General features: G+C 59.5%; 2 protein-coding genes across 2 annotated transcripts; one reads left to right on the forward strand and one right to left on the reverse strand.

The window, feature by feature from the left end:
- Positions 1 to 274: 274 nt before the first annotated feature.
- Positions 275 to 1,640, forward strand: VOLCADRAFT_105703 (uncharacterized protein). The gene is made up of 4 exons (XM_002952762.1): positions 275 to 539; positions 616 to 708; positions 802 to 905; positions 1,062 to 1,640. Exons 1-4 carry the CDS (start codon positions 483 to 485, stop codon positions 1,123 to 1,125), a joined length of 318 nt encoding a protein of 105 aa, XP_002952808.1. The 5' UTR covers positions 275 to 482; the 3' UTR covers positions 1,126 to 1,640.
- A 9,179-nt stretch (positions 1,641 to 10,819) lies between these two features.
- VOLCADRAFT_62941 (uncharacterized protein) lies at positions 10,820 to 12,898 on the reverse strand (the record flags this gene model as incomplete). The annotated part of the gene is made up of 5 exons (XM_002952833.1): positions 10,820 to 10,971; positions 11,317 to 11,626; positions 12,018 to 12,074; positions 12,367 to 12,633; positions 12,722 to 12,898. The coding sequence occupies 5 exons, from the start codon at positions 12,896 to 12,898 to the stop codon at positions 10,820 to 10,822; spliced, it is 963 nt and encodes a 320-aa protein (XP_002952879.1).
- Positions 12,899 to 14,242: the final 1,344 nt, after the last annotated feature.

Here is a 14,242-nt window from a genome sequence, read left to right on the forward strand (position 1 = left end):
CGCAACATTGCTTTTGAGGTCGATTCGGACTTCCAGTGAGGACAGGTGCATGTGCCTTCCATAGCGGTATTCATACTCCAGCATGCACGTCGTCCTCGTCCAGAATGTTAATGACAAACTTTACCTCTTAACTCTGAATACGATTGTAGCTGCGAAACTACACAGCACGGCAGTGCAATCCCCAAAAGCGTTGCCGTGCCTGTGTAGTACAGTTTCGTCCATTCAATTTTTTGAATTGCCTGATGAAATCGTCGTGCACCTGCACGAATCACCGTTACTTGGAGTTGTTGCGTTGCTCTGGTATCAGGGTATTGCGGTGGATTTCTGTTCCAGAGCTCCGGAACACTTGACAGGAGCCCGCGCCGTGATCGGTAATATCAAGGTCCTATAGTATCGTTTAAAGGTAGACAACTCATATCGTGCCCAAGATCGGTATCCTTGTCAGGTAGTGCTTGCGGTATCGTGTTTCAAGCGCTGTGGGGATGGCCGAGCAAATTGGGGAGAATGAACATCAAAAGAAGCCGCCATTTAAGGAGGAGGTAAGAGGATACGTCATCCTTGTGTGCCTGCTGGAAGCCTATTCCGATCTATGTTTCTGAACTGCCATGGACATAGGGAAATCCAGCAAACGTCATCAACTTGGTCGTAAAGGATCAGACAGGCAATGAGGTCCATTTCAAGGTCAAGATGAAGACCAAGCTTGACAAGGTATCCAATTGCGCAATCACACTTCAAAGCCGCCTTTCACGCTGCAGTAGGGGGACCCACTGGACATGAAATGAAGTGTGCCTTTTTCTACAGGTGTTCACTGCATACTGTAACAAGAAGGGTCAGGACCCAAGTACGGTGCGGTTCCTCTATGACGGAACGCGTGTCCACGGTCATTCAACGCCTGATGAGCTCGGGTAAGGGGGGACTGTGAACCACGGGACATAGAAACGTGAATTTGAGAGAGGTTCAGCAAAGAAGGCCTGTACCCTGTGTGTGAAGTAGGTTTGTCCACACAGCTACCCACAGTATAAGGATTACCTGACCCTGTCTGCACTGGTCCTGCCATACAGGATGGAGGACGGGGATGTACTTGACTGTGTCATCGAACAGCTCGGTGGATGCTGCAGAGCATAGCTGTTGGAGCGAAGGGTCTTAATGTACTCGTGCCCAGGGGGCTGTCTTCTAGCGATGGCCTTTGGCGCACGGATCCAGCGGGCTGCATGTCCTTGCACGAATGATGAACCTCGGTATTCTGGGTCAGCATACACTGAAGGATGGATGGCACGGTCTGGCGTTGTTCAGTGTTGTGTCGGTTGACATTATTATAATTAAGGGTACGGGTTATTCTATGGGACATTGTGGTTTGTGCTTGACATGCGCCGTTGTGGTTTGGCAGGTATAAATCGGCTGTTCTGTAGGTTAACAGATTACAGTTTAACAGGGCACCCTTTACAAGCCAAAATCTTGTAAACAGCCGGCCACAGTCGGGAAGAATGTAGACAAATAAAGTTTTGTGTACGTTGCTGTATGATATGCCCAACGTCCATGCAGCAACTCGTTTTTAATGCATAGCAACAGCTGCTTATCGCTGCAAAGGTCTTGCAGGTCTCTTCTGTTTGGGGTGCTTGCTGTAGTAGATGCTTGTGCCGTTATCGTACGGTAAATCCTCTGGTCTCACGAAAACGGCATTCGCCGAGCTGGCTGCAGCAGTTGCTCCAGCAGCACCAGCAAGCACGATGAGCATACTCTGTGCTATGAGGCGCACCGCACGCGTCAGTGGTCCGTCGGCGAGCTGCGCCGCTCCTGCAGACCCAGCGAAGCAAGTTGTCAGGCAACCTAATGGAAAAGCTCCTAACAGCGAAACGACCAGGTTAAGAACCTACCTTTCTGCGCATCATTGTTGCCATCTGGCACATCAACACCTGCCTTGGCAAGCTCAGGGTCAAGGCCAGCTGACGCAGCCAACTCTCCAACCTGGGCGAACAAGTTGTTCCCATCCTCTCGCAAAAGCTTGGGCGGCATGCCACGTTCACCCGCCAGCGTTAGCAAGGCCATATAGGAACGAGTCATCGACGATGACCGACCGGCCGAATCACGCAGCCGACCTGCTCCCGAAGACCTTGCAATTGTTGTGGGATACGTCGTGCCTCTCCCTGGCGAAACTGCGTCAGCCGCTGCTGCGCCGGTGTCAGCACCCGTTGGAGAGCCGGCGGCGGCCGCCATGTTAGCCGCTGGCCGCCTAGCAGCCCCAGGCCCTGAGGTACTGCCAGGAGCACCCCGGCCGGAGGCGTCCGGCTGCCGAAATGTGTGCGAGAGCCGACTCGGCGTCCCCAACATCGCCGCAGCTGCAGCCGGCGGTGGCACGTTCAGCCGCGCCCACGTCGGCGGCAGACTGCCGGTTAGCACGCCCACGGCAGCCGTGATGGCCGTGGAGGGCAGGTTTGACTCCAGTAACCGTTGGATACTCTCCAAGCTTGGCGGCGGGTACAGCGGAGCATATGCATTGCCCTGAGGAGGGCAAACATGGCCTTCAGTGTACCCTCCTCTCCGTAATGCCCCTTGCGGTGGAGGGATTCTGCCAGAAGGCATAGGACCACACCCCGCGTGGCCGCCTCGCACGTGCTGCACGTCCTCCACGCCATTGGGCTCAAGCCGAGGTCCAGCATGCGGCTGCAGCTGCGGCTGCGGACAATAACGCATGTGCTGTTGCTGTGTGTGATTAGTGTTGGTGCTGCTGCTTGCCCGGGTAGAGCCCCTGCCCATCCGCGATGGCCATTCCTCCTCCTCCTCCGGTGGCAACGGTGGCGGCGGCAGTGGCTGCGGGGAGTGTGGACGGGACCGGGGACTGGAGCCTAACGGCCGGGATGAACCATCCTCGGCCACCGTGTATTCCTCACCCGTAGGCACAGCTGCCATCGGCGTCGGTCTCCAGCTACTGCCATCACCCTCCCCTTGGCTACTGCTGCCGCTGCCTAAGGAGCCACTTGGCGGCGGTAGCAGCAAAGAACCTGGGGACTGCGGCGCCGCATTCGTAACGGCTGTATCGTACGGCATTGCTAGGTCAGGCCACGCCAGCAGATGATTAGGAGGTAGCACCGATGGCGCTGTAACCCGCCCGGATCCAGATCTAATTCCAGATTCCATTGCACATCCAGATCCGCGTCTTAAATCGTGCTTTAGACGCTCGAGGTTTTCCAGACGCGGCTCATGCTGCTGACGCGGCGGCGGCAGCAGCGGCTGTGGCAGCGGTTGCGCGCCGTACCTTTCGGACCGTTCTGGCTGCTCGAATGGGTATTGGTGCTCATGCCTTCCTAGACGCCATTGATCATGCGTGAAGCCTGCGATGCTGCTGCCAACGGTGGAGCTGGAAGGGGAGAGAAGCGAAAGGCCCACCAACGGGTGTGAGAATATCTCCTCTTGGATCGTCGGAGGAAACTGAGGCGACGGCGAGCTCCGGGAGGCCCCAACTCCAAATGAACTATGACCTTGCGCCGCGGCCCCGCTCCCACAGCCACTCCACACATGTCCCACGGATGCGTCAATGTCGTACACTCCGGGATGGCCTGGACGAGCACTGCTGGCAGCAGGCCGCGTTGGCGGTGTCTGCAACCTGCCGCCGTCGTCGTCGCCATTGTCTGAAGTCGCGCCGAGGAGGACTGTTGGGGCCGGCGCCGACAGAAGCTGCAACCCCTCCGCTGGCGGAGTGGGTGGAGGGGATGACGCCGGAAGCAGCGGCGGCGATATGCACCTCGTCGGTCCGTCCAGACGCGTGAACGCATTTGAACGCAGCGGTGCCAGCGGGGCAGCGTCTCCATCACGCTGCAAAGCGAGAGCGGCAGCGGCGGCAGCAGAACCTGCTGTCGACGGTCTCGGCTGCATCGCCAGCGCCTCCGCCGTCCGCTGCAGCGGCTGCCAGCCAGCGTCGTACGACGGCCGACTGCTGCTGTACGCTGAGACAGGGCCAACATTGAAGTTGAGCCGGCCGTCACTGGATCCGCTTCGGCGACGGGAGGGTTGCCTCCGAAACGAGGGCCAGGCGCCCAGGCTCGGCTCCCGAGGTGAGGACACGGAGCAACCCCCGAATGAGCCCGTGGACTGCAAAGGCGGCTGGCCGCTGCTGCCGCTGCCGCCGCCATTTCCATCTCCGTTTCCGCCGCCGCCGCTGTTGTTCTTGCTGGAGGGTGCGGTGTCCTTATTGTCGGGGCTCTGATTGGACTCTGCAGGTGTCGAGGAGCTCAGACGGCTGCTGCTCTCCTCCTCCAAAATCTTGTCAAGGGCGTCCAACATGGAATCACCTGTTTGTTGCTCGGGGAGAAGAGGCGGCAACAGCAAAGAGCCTTTGGAGGGGTTTGCTTGCTACCTTCGCTTCGCCACAATAACGATGATGGTAGTAGTAACTGTGAAGATAATATTATTATAATGATGGACAATGATGGTATAGATGATAATGATGATGATGATGGTGATTAAGGTTATGTTCCAATTAGTTTTTTGACGTGATTAAGCGATGCCAGCTTCTCGATCAAGGCGTCGCGACGACAGAGCCGATTGCGCCGAACAAAGCGTTTGCGGTTTAGCACCCCGAAAACGACCCCAGGGGAGGGGGAGGGGGAGGGGTTGTCCGCATTCCGCGCCCGTCTCCGCACTGCGCACTAAACCCCAATAAAACCCTAAATACCCACACACTCACAGCAAGGGAGAATCGCACGTACGACTCCTTCCTTGGTCGTACATCACGTGAATGTCTGAGCACCATAACAGACACATACGTGCACACCGACAGACAGGCAGACAGACAGACGCACACTATTCCCAGCCCGTAATGACATCCTGGCCTGGGTGAAAAAAGTTCTTTTCAGCAAAACAAGAAGAAGAAATAAATTGTCCCCCCTTCCCCTTGACACACTGATGCACCTGTAATGCGGCTTAAAGGTGATCCTGGCCTTCCTGCGCCGCCCGTCACCTCCCGTACCGTCCCTGTCGGACCAACCACACCCGCCGCCGCCGCCGCTGACGAGGAGTTGCGCAGCGGCGACCATGAGCGTGATGACCGGACAAGCAGGCGCTGTGGTACTAGCGACCCGCGGGTCGGTCCAGGCCAGTGCCCAGGAATGCCCGACGCCGCCGACGCCGCTGCTGCTGCGGCGGCGGCGGCCGCCGCGTTCGCTGCCGCAGTTGCCAGCATTGACGCTGACGCGGAGACCGTCCGGCGGGGCGGCATGTGGCGGCTTATGGCCTCTGGGTCGCCGCCTACGGCGGCGGCGGCGCCGTCGGCGTTACGGAGCGCGGCGGTCCGGAGGCTGCCCGGCGCTCCCCTGGTTCCGGAGCTCCCGTGCAATCTCACCACCGGTGCTGTGGAAGGCCGACCAGACCTGCCAGGCGGTGCGGACGTAAGGCCCCGCGGGGAGATCGCCATGTAGGAGGGATCGTCGTACTCTTCTGGCGAGGGAAAGCCCTGGATCTGCATGCTGTCGTACATATCCAGGTCGTACACCATGGCAGCTTCCCAGCGGCCCATCTCCGCGGCATGCTCGACATAGCCGTGGGAGGGGTAGTTGTACAGCACCCCAGCCTGGCGGATGTACGGGTACGGATATGAGAGCGGAAGAAAACGGGGTTGGGCATTTTTTGCACGGCATGCAGGAGGATTGCAGGCGTGGACAACTGCCGAACGGTTGGGAGTGTGCGGTGTTTTGTACAGGCAAGATAGCCCAACCGCTGCTCGTCCACGCCCACCCTAAACCCATGCAACCCATGTCCAAACCCATGCCCACGCCACCCGGTGCCAGAGCACACGTGTGTGCGTGTGTGTGTGTGTGTGTGTGCGTGTGTGTGTGTGTGTGTGTGTAAGGGGTGCCCCGCAAGTTGTGCTGCCCTACCTGAGGCCCCGACAGAGCGCTGAAGTTCGACGCGCCACTGATGCTGCCGCGTGGACCGCCAGGCGCCTCCGAAACCGGGGAGCTGAGCGTCCCTTGGCTAACCCTCCCCAGCAGTTGGCCCATGGATGTACGACAGCCCCAAGACCAGGCGGGGCCTAGACGTGAACCGGTGACCTGTCCTGGGCCGCCCTGGCGAAACAATGAGTCTCGGAACTCCTGGGCCAAGTTGGATAGGGAAGCGGGAGCCGGCACTGCCGCACCTGCGCTCAGCTGCCTTCTGTACGGCTCCCTTTGCTGCTGATAATGGTTATGTACGGCTGCAGTGTACGGATGCTGCTGGTACGGTACGTGCCGTTGTTGTAGATGGAGCGAATCCGCGACGCATGTTGTGGGCGTCGAACCCCGATACGGCGCCGGCCAGAAAGAACTGCCGTACAGGTCATGCGGGGCGGGTTCCGGAGCCATCTCGGATGGCGGCTGCTGCTGCGACGAGGTCGTACTCGCGATGGGTAAACCTTGTGGATGGGAGGTTGTGGCGGTGGATGTCGCGTTGGTGCCCATTCGGTCAGCACGCTGCTTGCTGACGGACCAAGCGCTTGGGAAACCACCGCCGCCATCGGAGACAGCAGTAGCAGCAGCAGTAGCAGCAGCAGCAGTAGCATTGTAAGGTGCAGTCACAGCGCGTGTAGTGCTTCTGCCTTCATCCGTTCCTGGGCGTTGTGCCTTGCCTGGCATTGCTACCTGCGCAGCTGCGACTTCTTCGCCGCTACGGCCCCTTTCACCAGGATTGTCGCCGTCATCGCCGTCGTCGCCGTTATCCGATGACATCCACTCAGACGACATCCGCAGCCGGAAGCTGCGTACTCGCGCCACTCGCGGCGCCCCGCGGGGGGCCTGTTGGCCCATTACGGATCCATCAGGAGACCCTGTAGCTGCCGCGGCGGCGGCGGCGGCAGCGCTGCCGTCAGGTCGCTCCGCCAGCACCGCCGCTGCTGGCTGCGGCGGCGGTCCACCAGCCGCCACCGCCCACTTACCCTCCCGGTCAGAATGCAGCTCGCTGTTCCTGCTGTACGACGCCCTTTCGTCGTCACCGCCATGGCCACCGCTGGCTCTGGCGCCGCCATCGCCGCCGCCGGCGCCAGGACCCCTCTGTCCCAGCCAGTGGTCCGCCGCGGAATCTTCTCCTCGGCCGGTGGTGGCTGCGTGCGCCGCCACAGCCGCCGCCGCCGCCCCCAAACCCTTGGACGGCTTGTCGGAGCCCCGTCGGGAGAGCGGCCGTCGGGAGGCCTGCGGGCTCAGAGGCGCCGTACAGGCCTCAAGCCCACCACCGCCACCGCCGCTACCACGACCAACCGCGCGGTCTTCCGCTTCCCCCGCCGTCCTCCGCCTCGCAACGGCAGCGGCGGCGGCGGCGTCGCTGGCGTTTCGGTCATGCACGCCGCTCATCAGGCGCTGCTGCGCGCTGGTGGTGCGCACCGGTCTGTACGACGGACTGCGACCCGGGCTGCCGAGCCCGCGGACGGATCCGGACCCCGCGGGGCCAATTGTGGAGGTGCTTTGGAGGCCGCCACCGCTGCTCACGGAGCTCTGACGACGCATGGTGGCCGTGGGACTGATTTGGCACGGACCCACGACACTGTCCTGCCGTACAGCGTCATCAAGCAAAATGGAGGCACGGTCAGAATCTACTCCCTCATCCACGTCATCCGAGCTGGCTTCGGTGCCGAACCAGCCGTACTCGCTGCGCGCCACGGGATGGTGCGCACCGCCGCCGCCACCGCCGCCGCCGCCGCCACGGCTGCAGCGGCCGCCGCCAAGCCCAGCGGTGCCGCCGTCGACAGTCTCACCTGAATCCAGACAGTGCTGCTCATGGTGGTGATGGCGGAGGTAGTCGTGTGTACGGATGCCGTTGTAGCCGTCGTACGCCCCATTATGTGTGTTCCAGGGATCCTGGGAAGGCAGCTTCGGAGCCACAATCAGGTGGTTGTGGTAGCTCTCATCGCCAAAAGCGCTCTCTTCGGCCGCAACTTGTCCGCTGGGAAATCGCCGTCCCTCCGCCTCGGCGACCTCCGCTGCAGTCCCCGACTCCAGAGGTCGCCGTCGTACATTCCAGTCCCGCGCCTCCGCTCGAACAGCTCTATCTGCGCCGCCGCCGCCGTCGCCGCACCCATCACCCGAGCTCCTTGCCGCCGCACCAGCAGCATTCCCCATACGCAGCATACCCGCGGATGCGTCAGGAAATGTTAGCTGGCCGTTGCCGGATGCGACCAGTGAATCCGTACAGCTGCTCTTGGGGGAGCCGCCGCCGCTGTCAGCTCCGTCCGTAGCGGTCCTTTGCGGCGGTCGCTTCAGCCGACCACCCGCCGCCAGGGAGGTTATGCTTGGCATGGCGGCTAAGTTGACACTGCCAGAGGCCATTGAGCTACCCCTGACCAGAACGGGCCCACGGCAGGCGGAAGCGAAGCTGGCATCGCCGTCGCCACTGCTGCCGGCTTCGGAACCCGGGCTGGTTCCCCCCCCGTTACCGCTGCCGCTATCGCCCGGATCCAAAAATGACGGCTCCCAACGGGGACTGTTGGGTGGCGGCGGCAGCAGCGGCCGACGTGCTACAGCAAACACGCCGTTGGTGGTGGCGACGGCGGCGGCAGCGGATACAGCGGTGGGTGAGTGGTGCGCAGTGGGGTTGTACTGGTAGGGGCTTCTGGAAGAGTCGGCGGCCAGGCGGGCGTGATTTGTTGATGATGATGATGCAGGGGCCTGCGTGATGGGCGGCGGTGTGCGTGGGGCAGCGCTGCCCGCGCCAGCGTCCGTATTGCCGTAGTATGCCTGCAGCGACGGGCGCCTACCCGCGGGGCCCCCGTGTTGGCCAGCGCTTCCAGCTGAGGTCAGGTTTGTAGTCGCGAACCCTGATCGTTCCTGAGGGCTGCGCCATTGCGGCTGTGTAAGCAGCCCGGGAGTGCGTGTCTGTGTTGCAAGCCACTCAGCGTAAGTCAAGGCCCGCGGCGCGGCGCCAACACCACCGCCGCCGCTGCGCGGCAGCGGTGACTGCGCTGCCGCCGCCGCTGCCGCCGAAGAGGAGCCCATACTTGCTACCGGCCGCAGCGGCGGCGATCCTCTGGCGATGATGGCGGCTGTTGCTGTGGCAGCGGAGGAATGGCGCCGTGCAGCAGCAGCAGCAACAGCAACAGCAGTAGCGGAGCTGGCCTGCGGTGCAGCGACGGCACTTCTGCTGCCATCGACACCGGCGCCGCCTGCCAGTGGGTACGGTCTAGGGCCGGCGCGCTCGGGCGTCTGCGCCATGGACGATCCCCTCCGTGCCTGGCCTTGGCTTTGAGGCGTGACCTGTGCCTGAGCAAGGGCCGCTGCCTCCAATGGCTGCGCAGAGGATTTTGCTGTCCTAAGCCATCCTGAGGCCGAGCTAGGTGAAGGTGAGGGCCGGCCTTGCCCGCTGGTGTGCCAGCTCGTGGCACGGGCCCTGGCTGCAGTGGCGGCGGCCGCACGGCTAACGTAGCTGCCGGTGCCGGTGACGGCCCTTACGGCAGCGCTGGCACCACTGCCGCCGCCACCACCGGGCCGCCAGGCGCGCGCGCCTGAGGGGGGTGTCGTCGTCATCGCGGCGCGATAGGAAGGCGACCTGGTTCCTCTTCCCAGGAGATCCGCAAAGAACGTGCTGTTGGCCGTCGTGGCGACGTCACGGGGGAAATTTGACCTGATACTTGGAAGGATTGTAGGATTGAAGGTTAGTGTCAAGCAGGGGGTATGGGTGTGTGAGAGGGATTGGAGGGGAATCTAGGTGTGTGAATTCAGGCGTCGTGCAGGGTGCGAGGAAAAGGCCCTGTGTGACTGTGAAAACAGAAACGAGCGAGGAGTTGACGCCATGTGACAGGTGCGTGCCGCGTATTTGTGGCAGCAAATTGGGTACTGGGACTACAGAGTTTGTTCGTCTAGGGTTTTTTTAGGGTTTCTCTGAGGTCGTGTGGTTAACGCCGATTACAAAGCGGATTTCCTCCCCGGCCGGCCAGGTATGTAGTCCAGGCGGGGCCTTCAGCCAACCCCACTCTGAGATGGATGGATGGGTGGACTTACCCGTTCTGGGGGCGGCTGGCCTCCTTGGCACCCGAGAGAGCGCTGGCTCGTCGAGGCTGGGCCCGCGGTTCCGGACTTCGGGAAGGAAAGGTCCTCAGGTCTGCCGGGCTTATGCCAAAGCGTGCAAGCAGGCTTGCAGCAGGTGTGGGATTGGTAAACGCGCCGATAGTTGCGCGGCGCTTATGTGCACTGTCGCCCGAAGCAACTCGCGTCTGACTAGCCGTGCCGGCGTTTCCAGATAGACGTTGGTCAGTTGAGTAGACATACTGAGTATCTACATGTGCTTCTTCTATTGCGTGCTGCTTTACAAAGTCGCCACCTTCGGCCATCGGGCGTTGCGGCATGCCAGCCCACCTTCATCGCACCTACACGACAGGATCACTTCCTGGTATATAACTGACAAACAAAACTGTGTCATGCGCGAAAAAACGCCGCTGTACAGATTGTAACCATTTGCTAGACTGCCAGTAACTTGTCGAACCCACCTCACGTCCCATTCCATGCAAAGCATCCATTTTGTTTGCTTGCCATTAGCAGGGACTTGTTTAAACCATATGCCTAAGACAGGCTTGCCTCGACGAGCGCTGGCAGCTTACTTGACCCAACATTCCACCCAAATTTTCAAAAGCATCTATTAATTCGGAGTCCGCTCATACAGTAATAGCATTTTAGTCATGGATACCACAATCATGCAGACCTCCGCCGGTCAACAAGTTTGGTGGACTGTCAAGGTTCTTCGGACACCCACAATATTTCTCACTACGTGCTCTAGAAGAAAGATTCGTTTAATCTATAAGCAAGCCACGCAATATGCACCTTGTCGATAAGGGAATGCCGGTATTCGAGTACGAACACATTCCGTACTATTTTCCCCACACTTTCACACAGCCGTCGACAGAGCTCGTTAATAGCAATTCCCCATCGGGATGCATGGACATGCTTGTGACGACGCCGCTATGGGCTTTGAAGTGCTCCACGACGTCCGCCTCCACAAGATCCCAGAACAGTACTTCCCCTGCGAAAGGGTTACATCAGCACCGGGTCATGTTGCATCTGCGCTCCCTTTCTTTATCCAGCCGTTATTGTAATCAACGCACTACCCATTATCACACTACCCATTTTCACAAACCCGTATGCCACCGCCCCATTAGAATCCCAACTTGACATGCACACACAGCCAGCTGGACCGTCGAAATGCGATCACACACCCGTTACCGGTTGCTCCCTTCCTGGTTTTCCTTGTTCTAGGTAAACAAAAGTCGAAGAATCCGCCAGGGTGTATCCTCTGCGCCTTTCGCCACCCCATCCCCGGCCTCTGTCGTTCCGTCCGCCCCGCCGCAACCCCTTTCCTCTTTCTCACCTGTTTCGGAGCTACCGACCACATAGGCGTCACTGGGCGTGAGGCAGCAATCCATCTTGACCGCCGCGTGCACATGGCCGGTGTAAGACGCCAGCTGCTGGCCCCCGCCGACATCCAGAAGGCGCAACGCAGAATCCGTACAGGCTGCCAACAGACAGAGCCCGTCACGTGTTACCGCCAGCCCCGTGACAGGGTGGTGCAGCTGGTCGGCTGTAGCACGACCCATCCGCACATCAAATCGGCGAACCGTGCCGTCCACGCTGCCCGCAAAGATGCTACTGCCGGACACGGAAACGCAAGTGACGCTGTCCTACGCAGTCAAGGTCACACGCGGGTCACACAAATCTGTGTTTTGTTTGCGGGGAGCTTGTTGTTTCGCAGGTTTGAAATGTCGTGAGGGGATGTGGTGGGAACGCGATGGTGTGATGTGGGTTAAACTCGGGAGTCAATCACATATAGGACCTGGGTTAATCCAGGTTAGAGCTTGTCGTACACGCGGGAGGTTTTGGCTCCGGGACCAACAACATAATAATAAGCAACTCCGCAGCGGATCATGATACTAACCAACGCAAAAGCAACCTCAACGATCGAGTGTCGTACGATTACTGCACGCCGTGCTGGGTAGGGACTTTGGATGCGAGCCGTTGTGCCGTTGATATTCATGCACTATCACACATGAATGTGCAATCTGTGTGTCGTACCTGGAAGCCTTTGATGACCTGGATGGGGTCGATATTCCGGGATTTCATGTCCCAAACCTGGAGGCGGAGGACCAGGACCAAGAGGCGGAGGAGCGGGGAAGTACCGACATACATACACACGTTACATATGTTACACCACCATCGGCAGCATAAGGACTTTTCGAACCATCTTGCAAGGAGGTGCCGAACAACTACCCAGGCCACCCAGGCCTCGAAATCTCCCTATGCGGTGCTGGGTGATGCTTGAGGAGGACACGTCTTCGCGTATATACGTATGTGTCCCTGTACATTAATCTGAACGGCATTGTTCATCAATCTTAAGATCCCATGCTGCAGCCCCGTGCCGTACCTTCACACACTGGTCGTACCCAGCGGACAGCAGAACGCTGTCCTCCGCAGCAAAGCACACCGCGTTTATTGTACTATCGTGGCCGCGCAGCTTGCGAATGAAATTTCCCGACGCCACGTCCCAAAGGAAAATCTGCTTGTCGCCACCGCACGAGGCAAATTTGCTGTTGTCGCGCGCGATGGCTGCGTCTCGGACCTCGTACCCATGGCCGCCGTACGTCTTAACGAGCACGCCGCTGTGCGGGTTCCAAAGACGGATTGTGCGGTCCTGCGACAGCGCCCAGCATTACCCAGCAAAGGTAAGGGACTGGCGGTACATGGCCAATAAACCAGATGCTTCGGGGACATATCAGCACTCTTGCCTTCCCGCACGACACGCAATAGGAACCGTGTGGATTGAAGCGCACAGCAAGCACCGCTCCCTCGTGGCCCTTCAGCACGCGCTGCTCCTTGCTCGGTAATGATGGCCGTCCGCCTGCTTGGAGCTGTTCGTCATCCTCGTACTCATGAGGCAACTTGGGGTAACTCGCCATCTGGCGAGGCTTTTTGCGTTGTCCCCTACATTAGCGCATTTTGTTTGGAGTGTGTTAGGTGAATAGCTCCTAAAAAAATGGAAACGTCTTTACTAGCTGCGCTTTGATGGATTCCTAATCTTGAGTGTCTCTGTGCAAGACATCCCGGACGTGGATCAGTTGATAGCACAGACGACAGAAAGGGTTCTTCACTCAGTAGGAAGTTAGTGGTCTCGGAGCTCCGCACTGTATTCCCATTTCCAAAGGCTCCATGCTCAACACTAGTACAATATTTATTGCACGGTACCTCCAGCTCACTGTCAAGTGCTAAACGCCGATTTGGTGTCGCTGATCGCTGATGACATAGTAATCGTAATGACATAGTAATCGCGGCTGCTCCAACGAGAACCTAAATTCATCTTATGGCCTCCAGAACCATTCCTTGTTTAACTTCCGTGCTGGGCGCCTCCGGTTGCACCGCATGGCTACAGCTCGCGACTGGTTCTGCGGCCACGTGGGCTGCTGACGGTGTCAGGCGGGGACTCTCATCAGTCCGTGCCGAGGAGCAACCTTTAGCTCCTCAACCAGTAGAACTGCCTCCCCCATGGGAGCCGCCGCCCCATAATCCCAGGTCCCTCAAACCCAAGCCGCCTCCAACGCTGCCGGAGATTCTCACAAGGATACAGCAGGCGCGTGTATGCATGTGTGTCTTCGGTTTGCGTCGTAACGTTATGCCCCGTAACCCCACGTTACGGGGTGGGGTGGAGCAACTTGGTATGTGAAAGCCTACGGAGATGTGCGGTATGGCGGCTGTGCTTCGACTCCCACCCTTGGGGGGACACGCTCCTTCTGGGACGCATCCACGCACGATGTGAAAGAAAGGAGAACAGAACAGAAAGAATGACGGGATGGGGAGGGGCAGACCCTAGGAATGGCGTGGCGCTCTGACGCCGCTAGTTGCTGGCTGGCTGGCTGGCGTGCGAGACGGGGGGGTGGGATGCTGCTCAGCATCCCCTCATCCCCAAGCGCCGCCGCCGCTGATATCGTCCCCCTCCCCATCATCCCTTGCAGGAGACTAGGAGGTGAAATTAGGTGCCCCCTGAATGTGGCCTCGACTCGATCGTGGCCTCGACTCGTGGCCTCCTTAGGCCACTCCTCTCATAAGTTATGTTGCAGCCGACACTTACACATGCAATAACATTTTTTTAGAAAGCATCTGCACATGCAAATACGCAAAACCCATAGGATTGTGTTCCTGCCATATCCTGCATCTGCGCCGGTTTACACTGCCCCGTGCTCGATGCTGTAATCCCCTGATTAACGCACGCTTTCACCTTGCTTGTACGGCCCCCGACGTACGGCACA

Source organism: Volvox carteri, assembly GCF_000143455.1.
Source record: "Volvox carteri f. nagariensis unplaced genomic scaffold VOLCAscaffold_32, whole genome shotgun sequence".
In the NCBI taxonomy this organism is placed as follows: Eukaryota; Viridiplantae; Chlorophyta; class Chlorophyceae; order Chlamydomonadales; family Volvocaceae; genus Volvox; species Volvox carteri.